This window comes from Urocampus carinirostris, chromosome 1, assembly GCF_059441175.1.
Source record: "Urocampus carinirostris isolate Australia breed hairy pipefish chromosome 1, RoL_Ucar_1.0, whole genome shotgun sequence".
NCBI classification, from domain to species: domain Eukaryota; kingdom Metazoa; phylum Chordata; class Actinopteri; order Syngnathiformes; family Syngnathidae; genus Urocampus; species Urocampus carinirostris.
In genome coordinates this window covers 21,556,290-21,565,427 of record NC_142349.1, presented here as the reverse complement: position 1 = coordinate 21,565,427, position 9,138 = coordinate 21,556,290, and the positions used below count along the sequence as shown (strand labels likewise).

At 41.0% G+C, this 9,138-nt stretch overlaps 1 protein-coding gene across 1 annotated transcript; it reads left to right on the top strand.

Annotated features, from left to right (window-relative positions):
• Positions 1-2,124: 2,124 nt before the first annotated feature.
• igfals (insulin-like growth factor binding protein, acid labile subunit) lies at positions 2,125-4,517 on the top strand. Its single transcript, XM_088329943.1, has 2 exons — positions 2,125-2,504; positions 2,575-4,517. The coding sequence occupies exon 2, from the start codon at positions 2,580-2,582 to the stop codon at positions 4,314-4,316; it is 1,737 nt and encodes a 578-aa protein (XP_088186069.1). The 5' UTR covers positions 2,125-2,504; positions 2,575-2,579; the 3' UTR covers positions 4,317-4,517.
• Positions 4,518-9,138: the final 4,621 nt, after the last annotated feature.

The window sequence follows — 9,138 nt, the reverse complement described above, 5'->3', positions numbered from 1 at the left end:
GGTGCAAGGATTACGAATCAATTATGAAAATTTTTCATGGGTAACTTGAAATGGAAATACATTCCTGAAACTGAATATGTAAGATACATATTCATATGCTAAAAAAAAATTCTCAAAACTAAATATATTGGTAATTTCCTCAATATCTAAAAACGATATGTCTTGATAAATGCACAAGCAAGATTAAAAATGTCGTTAGTAAATTACAGATATATTTGTAGCTCTGTAAAATACCTGATTCACACCGGGTTTTTTATTTCCATGGTACTGGAGAAATTAGAAGATTAGCTTTAGAAGTATTTAAAAAGTGCTTGAATTTGGCCATGAAAAAGGTGTAGGAACCCAGTTGTATAATAAATCGAGATGAATAGACAAGGTCATGCCACAATCATGGTGTATATTGTTTACAATCTTCACTTTGAATGAAGGGGATGAAAAATAATGTATTTTGCTGTTGAAAAATACCTTTGCGTCTTTTTACAAGATTCCTGATGACCGCAGTGGCCAAAAATACTTTTTAAAATTAGACTGCATTAATAAACCGGCCAACAGATGCGCACATGGATTGCAACTGGACCGTTGAAGGCAACTTCTAATTACATGATCTGAATATGACAATGCGGCAATTTTCATTATATCTGATACCTGTCAATCTTAGCCGATTGCTCCACCTACTAATGATTGTAATTCTCCTTATAAAGCATTAAAACACTTGACAAACACAACGCAGCATTTATTTACAGACGCTCTCCTACTTACGACCATTTGACTTACGAAAAACGGTAGATTCGATCATTTTTTTCAGGATGTCGAAAAATACTTGGACATTGCTGCAAGTTAGATTTTGTATTGTGTGCACCTTTTTCAGTGAACAGGACAGTACTGTAGTGCTTCTTTCCGCCGCTACCGGCGTGTGGCGCTGTGAGAGCTCCCCGAGCATCCACCCCGAAGAAGAAATCTGCTTCCTCTTCCTAGTTCGTGTGTAAACATTCTGTACTGTATCTCCAGCGCGCAAATAACTCTGCGATTTTTATTGTTTAATATCTCATGCATCCATTTAATATAGTAGTTGTAAAGTGTAAAGAAGAGACGAGCTGTTTCATTTGAAAGGAAAGTGTAATGAGGAAGCTTGATGCGGTTGAGAAAATGGTTGGATCGCTTTTATTCAGCCACTTTTTACCACGGAGGAGGATTAGCCTAACTCTTGAAGCCCATCTTCCAAAAGTAAGTTAAACTTCACTTTATTTATCTTTGTAGAGCATATTATTTTCTAAATGTTTATTTTTCATTATAAATCAACCTTAAACATACGTTCCATACAAAATATAACAATGAAGCAACTTATGAACAAATTCAACTTACGAAGTAGGGCAGCATCCGCATTCAGAGCAGGACGGACTACGTTGAATACTGTTACGATATTAGCAATCTACGACAATATGGTTATCTACTACCAGTGACTGAGACAATCCAGATTACAACTGAAATGGGCAAGACAAAACCAAAAACGTAGCTGTCGAAAAACCTTCCTGTATAAAAATGGTTACACGGCATATACGACCTGAACATGTCAAATACTCTATAATGTACGGGGGAAATGTATGCGTAAACAGGTATGCGTCTACACCAATTTGCAAGACTGTTGCAAGTTCTGTATCTCGATATGTTTTGAGTTTGGCGGTTGACAAAATTAAAGCTCGCGTAAACTCCCATTGCTTGTTTGTACAGTTTGTTTACACATTAAGGAGAAACAGCTTTTGGTTTCAAAGGTGGCACGTACTTTGACCGTAGCCCTAATTGATGGACATTAGACAGAAAAGAAAGCAAGACTCTACTCAGACTACAATGGGAAACTGGAAATAAATGATCAGGAAATAAATAGAGGCCTGTAGTCACAAAAACCTTACAGGCCCTATCTAAATTCGTCTGTCTTGTTCTCAAGCGCATCAGTGGTTCATGGCTGTCAAACAAGCCCAGATACCGAGGATAAAAGTCAACAGAAAGTTAGCCATTATGACCAGAGGAGGAAATGGACCTTGGACCTTCACTGTCATCTGATCCATTGTGAATAAAAAAAAAGAAGAAAGACTCTGAGTCTGTGGGCTAGGTTTTGGGTTGGAGGTAAAAGTTGTTTGAGTTAGGGAAAACCAGCTCAAGAGGGTTCCATTTATCTCTACCAAATGCGGGTAGTCTATAATGTAGAAAGTACAGTAAGTGCACTCACGCTAAAAACTGTCAACAGTGTGTTGTCTATTTTTTCAATAACATACACAAACAAAAAGATATTCAACTTATTTAATTCAAGACTGTTTGTGCACTTAGAGGGGTCAGTCACATTTTTTTGAAATGACCACCATTTTTTAAGACCAGATAGTATAAGGAAACACTTATCATCGGTCGGGGTTTGCCTTTGCAGTCATTCGGCATACAAACGATTGCATAAGGTTCAGTCCTTGCTCTGCTCGCACATTGCGCTCTTACAAGCGAGACGTTCCAGGTCGGAGGTAAGCCGTTTAGATGACGACCTCCTTCAGGGAGAGATTATTATGACTGAGCTAAACATTCTGTCTACAGCTGGGATGCAAAGCCTTGCATTGTTCTCATTGTGGGTACTGGGGACATCCGCAGTGTCGCCCGACCCCAGCCCGACGCCAGAAGAACCGATTCCGTGTTCCAAGGGGTGCACGTGTCTCCACGATGACTACAGCCTGGAACTCAACATTTACTGCAGCGCGCGAAACTTTACCCAAGTCCCGGCAGACATGCCGAGAGCCACTCGCTCCCTGTGGCTGGACGGCAACCTCTTCGTCACGTTGCCGTCGGCTTCCTTTAAGGATCTCAGCCATCTGGACTTTTTAAATTTGCAGAGCGGCCAGCTAGCGACAATAGATGCTCAGGCTTTTCGAGGGCTGGGTTCATTAGCTCATATTCACCTCGAGCGCAACCGCCTTCGCGCGTTACCCGGTACCGTCTTTCAGAATACGCCTAACCTGGCTTCCATCAGTCTGCACAACAACCAACTGGTCCGCATAGAAGAGAGACTCTTTTCAGGGCTCACGCAGATGTGGCTTCTCAACCTGGGTTGGAACTCGATAGCGGTCTTACCCGAGAACATTTTCCAGGATCTCCAGGGTCTGAGAGAACTGGTTCTTGCAGGAAATCGGCTTGCTTACCTGCAGCCGCAACTCTTCCAAAATCTCGGTGAGCTCAAGGAACTGGACCTCACCGGGAACTTTCTCAAGGTCATTAAGGCGAATGTGTTTGTGAAACTCGTTAAACTGCGGAAGCTTTACCTGGCCCAAAATCAGATCGTGACAGTGGCGCCTAGAGCCTTTGTGGGTATGAGAGCGCTCAGGTGGTTGGACCTAACTAATAACAAACTCAGCACCCTCCATGATGAAACCTTCTTGGGCTTGCACAATCTTCTTGTGCTGCGTCTTTCTAACAATTCCATCGCCGGTCTCAGGCCCAGGACTTTTCGCGATCTGCAGTTCTTGGAAGAACTGCGTCTAAGCTACAACAGAATCCGCCTCCTGGTCGAAAGGATTTTCGAAGGACTCGGACATCTGGAGGTTCTTGAGCTCGACCACAACCAAGTTCAAGACGCGCAACCGGGTACCTTCACGGGACTTTCCCATCTAGCCGTCATCAACCTGTCGGGAAGCTGCTTCCGTAGCCTACCCGATCAGGTTTTCAAAGGTCTGTCAAAGCTACACAGCCTTCACCTTGACAAAGGTTGTCTGAGCAAAATCACTAGTCAAGCCTTTTCGGGGCTGTCAAGTCTGAGGAGACTTTTTCTGCAGTACAACAACATTTCTGTGGTGGAACGCCAAAGCTTTACGGATCTGGTGGGACTCCTGGGACTGGACTTGAGTCACAACAAGTTAAACCTTCTCACCAGCCACACGTTTTACGGTCTTACAAATCTGGAGTATTTGCTGCTGTCCGACAACGAATGCCGCCAATTTCCTCACAACGGCACCAAGCATCTTCTCCCCAGGCTGCGCTACCTCGACCTAAGAGCAAACGCCTTGACGAGCCTCCTGCCAGATTTCCCAGAAAACATGGAGAAGCTTCTGTTGTCCGGAAACCGCTGGAAATGCGACTGTGGTGCCAACTTGCTGAGGACCTACAGCTTGAAGAACCCCTATGTGGTGCCTCGACGAGTGGAGACCCACGCAGAGGGCGAAGAGCCTGACAGCACCATCACCATATACAACAACATAACGTGCGCTAGTCCTGCACGTCTACTGGGTCAGGACCTGCGGGATATTGACACTGAACTCTTTCAGACGTGCAGAGAAGTCGCACATTGACGAGAATAGCAAAAGCTTTTACGTGTAGAAAAGAAAATCACTTGAATAAACAGAAATCTCCCGTTTTAATCTTGGTGAAATGCTGGAATAGTTACACAAACAAGCTCTTCTTTCAAAACATATGACATGGAGATATTAGAGAAAATGTCTTTACCTTCCTTGAATGCTGGCATGTGCAATAAATGCATCCAAAAACTGTAATCCCTGTTTTTGTTTTGTCTGTCAATCATATCACAATGGCAGTGGCGGGCCATGCATTTTACACCTAGGCCTTCAGCTCCGGTGTGACTCAGTGGTGTCGTTCGCAAACAAACAGGCTCTATGCGCTCTTGGGAGTGAAGTTTCCCAGTTTATTTGTGTGGAATCAAACCTGGCCCCCACCGCAAGCCTGACCTTCTGGGTCCGACGACAGGACGTTGGGAGTCGACAACAGAAAAGACACCGGGGGTGGGGGGGGGGGGGTGGGGGGGGGGCGAAGGGGACAGGGGTCAACAGATTTATTCTGGCTCACGAGGCAACAGTGAAAGAAACGCAAGAGCGAAATCTCCTAAATGTGTCGCCAAAAGTCAGGCGCAATATCCTGTGTATTGTATTTCTCTTTTTTTACTGTCTTTCCTTTTTTTTCTCTTCTCTTTCTTTCATTTTTACTATCTTTTTATCCGTTTTTCTTTCTCTCTCTTTCTCACACTTTTTTCCCACTTTCCTTATCTCTTATTTTCTTTCTCTATTTCTTTCTCTTTTTATCTCTCTTCATCTTTGTTTTTTTCTGTCTCTCCTCATCTCTCTCTTGTTCTCTTCTCATTGTTTTTCTCTTACTGTATCTGTCAAATTTCTATATTTCTTTTTGTTTTCTCCCTTTCTTTATCCCCCTGCCCCGTTTATTTATTTCCCCTTTTTCTCTCTCTTTATCACACCCTCTTCTCACGCTTTCCTTAACTCTAAATTTATTTCACTCGCTTTCTTTCCTCACTCTCTTCCTCTTTGTTTCTTTTTATTCTCCTTTTGTTTTTTCTTCCTTACATTCTTTTTTCTTTCTGTATCTCTTTTGCATGGCCTCTTTTTTCCCTCTTTCTCCGTCCCTTTCTCTCTAATCGACTAGTCCGTTTTTTCTCTTTTTTAGCATGTGGGTGCCGAGCTAAAATGAGTTTGACACCCCTGGCCCAGAGAAAAATCTGATATTTAAGGTTTGAATTTTAACCAGTGCAGTCAGGCTGCCATCTGGCGGTATGACAGCAATCTGCACTGAATATTCACGTGAACTTTTTAAGTTTAAATTGACGTATTATCACAAATCTATTAAATCAGAACGTTGAGTTAGTTTTGCAATAGTAATTCGTTTCTTTTATTTGAATTGTTTCACGTTGTATGACGTATCCAATGTAAATCACCTTCCATATTTTGTGTTTACATTTCAAAGGGACAATGTGTATTGTTTGGCGCCTCCTGGTGGTACGAATAAATTAGAAAAAAAAATATTTATATATTGATTGATTTAAAAACAAACGTATGTGTTACCATTATGTAAACATGCATTTTTAAAATAAATGGTCGAAAAAACTTGTATTTATTTGACATATGATGATCCTCACCTAAAGCTGACACGATTGGACGCCATCCTGCTGCTAAGCTTACCCTTAAAAAGCTTTTTTTTTACATACCTTAATGACAGTATTTCTTTTTTCACCATTAAAGAAAATAACAATGATAAGAACGTGGTAAAAAATTGTTTCACAGTAAGATAATTCGTGTTCATTTTAAGTATTATTTTTTGGGTATTTCCCTCCCCTTTTTAATTTTTTTTTTCTTATTTGTTCGTTTTCCTCTTTTTCTGGCTTTCCTTTTAAATTGTCTGGACATTTTTTCTGCTTACATTTCTTTCTGTGTCTTTTAATGTTTTTCTCTTTTTTAAATTGTTTCCTTTTATCTATCTCCTTGAAAGGTTAGGCAAAAAAGTGAGGGAAGATAATGTTTTAGTCACTTGTAGGTCTTCCTTGTGCTTTTTAGCACTTGTTTTGGGTTGCCAGACATCTAGTGGTCACGTATTACACATTGCAGCTTTAAATCTAGTATTTAAAAAAAATAGAATTTTAAATCATTTTCCACAAATACTCTATTGTTCGGGTAACCTTCAAGTCTGCTGTCATTAAACCCACGCTTAAGCGACCCGACCTTGACCCGGGAAGCCTATGTAATTATAGGGCAGTGTCAAATCTGCCATTTTTTGCAAAATTACTTGAAAAGGTCATTGCACAACAGCTGAATGACTTTATTTCTGAAAATTGTTTCTTTGAACTGTCCAGTTAGCATTCAGAGCAAATCACTCTACTGAGACAGCCCTGGCTAAAGGAACTGAAAATCTCCTCTTTGCAATAGCTTTGGGTGCTTGATACTCTGCTGTCCTGCTTTTGCTACTGTCGGCAACTGAACATATCACTTGTTTGTCTAAAAAAAATGGATCGATATCTCAGGAACCGTACTCTCGTGGTTTAGGTGTTAACTACAGCAATCTGACCTCTAAACATTTTGATGTGGCGTTCCAGAGGGCTCTGTACTTGGCCCCCTTCTTTTTGGTATTGATATGCTTCCGCTTGGTGACAACTGCTCAGTCAAGTTGTAGAAATTTGGAGGCCTGCCTTAGTGAGATACAAAGATGGATGTCAATTACTATTTTGCGCCTTAACCCAGAGGAAAACGAAATGTTGATTGTCGGTCCAGCTAATTGTCATTTGTTCTCAAGCACCGCTATGAACCTCGACAAATATATCACCCATTGTGACTCGGTCAAAAATCTAGGTGTTACATTTGATCCTAATCTGCCGTTTCGGTTATATTTGAAAAATATTTATAGAATAGCTCTCTTTCACCTCGGTAATATTGCGAAGATTCGCCCGATGCTGTCTCAATCAGATGCTGGGATTAAAACAAATGCGTTTATTACTTCTCGGTTCGATCACTGTAATGTATTGCTTTTTGGTCTCCCGAGGTCTAGCATCAAAAGTTTGCAGCTGGTTCAGAATGCGGCAGTGAGACTCTTGACTAAGACAAAAAAAGTTTGAGAATATTACTCATGACCTAACTTGCATTACCTCCCAGTTCGCCTAAAATGAGACTATAAGGTTCACTCACTAACATACAAATGTTTGCATGGATTTGCCCCGTATTATCTCTCTGATTTGATTTCCCCCTATGTTCCTGCACGGAGCCTCCGCTCGGAAAATGCTGGTTTGTTTGTGAGCTAAGAAGTCTGCAGGCTCGAGCTTGTTCTCCATCCAGGCCCCAGTGCTGTGGAAGGCTCTGCCTTAGGAGAGAAGATCTGCAACCTCAGTGGAACTTTTAAAATCTAGACTTAAGACCCACTTCTATTTCAATAGCTTATGATTGATGGCTACCTCACACTCTCCTTTTCTTGTCTTTTTCCGACTGCCTGGCCGGTGGTGATACGAGGGAGAAGGACGATTCGAGATGAGTTAGTGAACCAGCGTTGGACCTGAAGCATGTCAACGCCTGCATCGACCATTGGACAAGTTTACAGGCTTGAGGCGCTGTTCCTACCATGCACTTTCTGGACAAATTTCAACATATTACCTATTGTTTCATTTATTGATGTTTTGTGTACCGTTACCCAATGCTAAATCTATTGCACCCTGGTCATCCTGGAAAGGGGATAACCACTTCTCTAGGTTTCTTATTTTCCTCGAGCTGATGTTTTGAGTTTTTTCTTATCCTCATGTTGTCTGTTGTGACTGAAGGCTTAACAAATAAACGTGACTTGACTCTATAGGAGTTGAGATCTGGACTTTGGCTCGGCCATTCCAACACCTTTATACTGTTAGTTTCAACAATTCCAACGTGCCACTGTCAATTAATGGTAGTGAGGTCGAACTGGTCCATTCATTCAAGTTTCTGGGTACTTACTTGTCAGCTGACCTCACATGGACTGTCAATGCTATTGATATTCTAAAGTCAGCCAGACAAAGGCTCTACTTCCTTCGTCAACTCAAATAATTCGGAGTCTGTCAATTAATTCTAGTCAATTTTTATCGGGCTATCATTGAATCCGTTTTAACAAGGTCAATCAGTTTGGTTTGGTAGCATCAGTCAGAAAGAATTGTCAAAGATGGAATCAGTAGTGAGGACGGCAGAGGAAATAATAGGTACTGGCCTCCGGTCCCTGCAGTATCTACATCAAACGAACGAGAAAACGGACACTAAAAATTATGGACGATCCTAGTCACTCTGCTCACAGGTACTTTGATTACCTGCCTTCAGGTCGCCGTCTTCGCACCATTAGGAGCAAAACTACACGCCTTAAAGAGAGTTTTTACCCTTCCGCTATTCGCATGTTCAACGAGAAATGATTGGGTTATTATGTATAGTTTTATTATGCCAACGACGTTCCTCCGACGTATTCTACTCTAGTCTTGTTATTTACATATTCTTTCTTTTTAAACTATTCTAAATAATTACCTTGTTTTATACACTACAATATATTTATTACTCTGTTCTTTTACATCTATTGTATTATCATTATTGAGAGTTCGCGTGTCAAATGATTTCTTGTATATATCATGTTTATGGTTTATACTGGCTAAATAAAGGTTTTCTTTTTTTCGCAGATTTTGTTTTTTGTTTAAGGTAGTTGTATTGTTAAAAGGTAAACCTGCACCACATTATCAAGTCTCTTGCAGATTTTCTGCCAGGTTCGCCCAGTATTGGGCTCCATCCATCTTCCTATCAACTCTAATGATCTGATGAAGCACTTTACAGACAGCAATACTAATAAAATAAAATAACAATAATATATAAGATCAAATGAGTCACA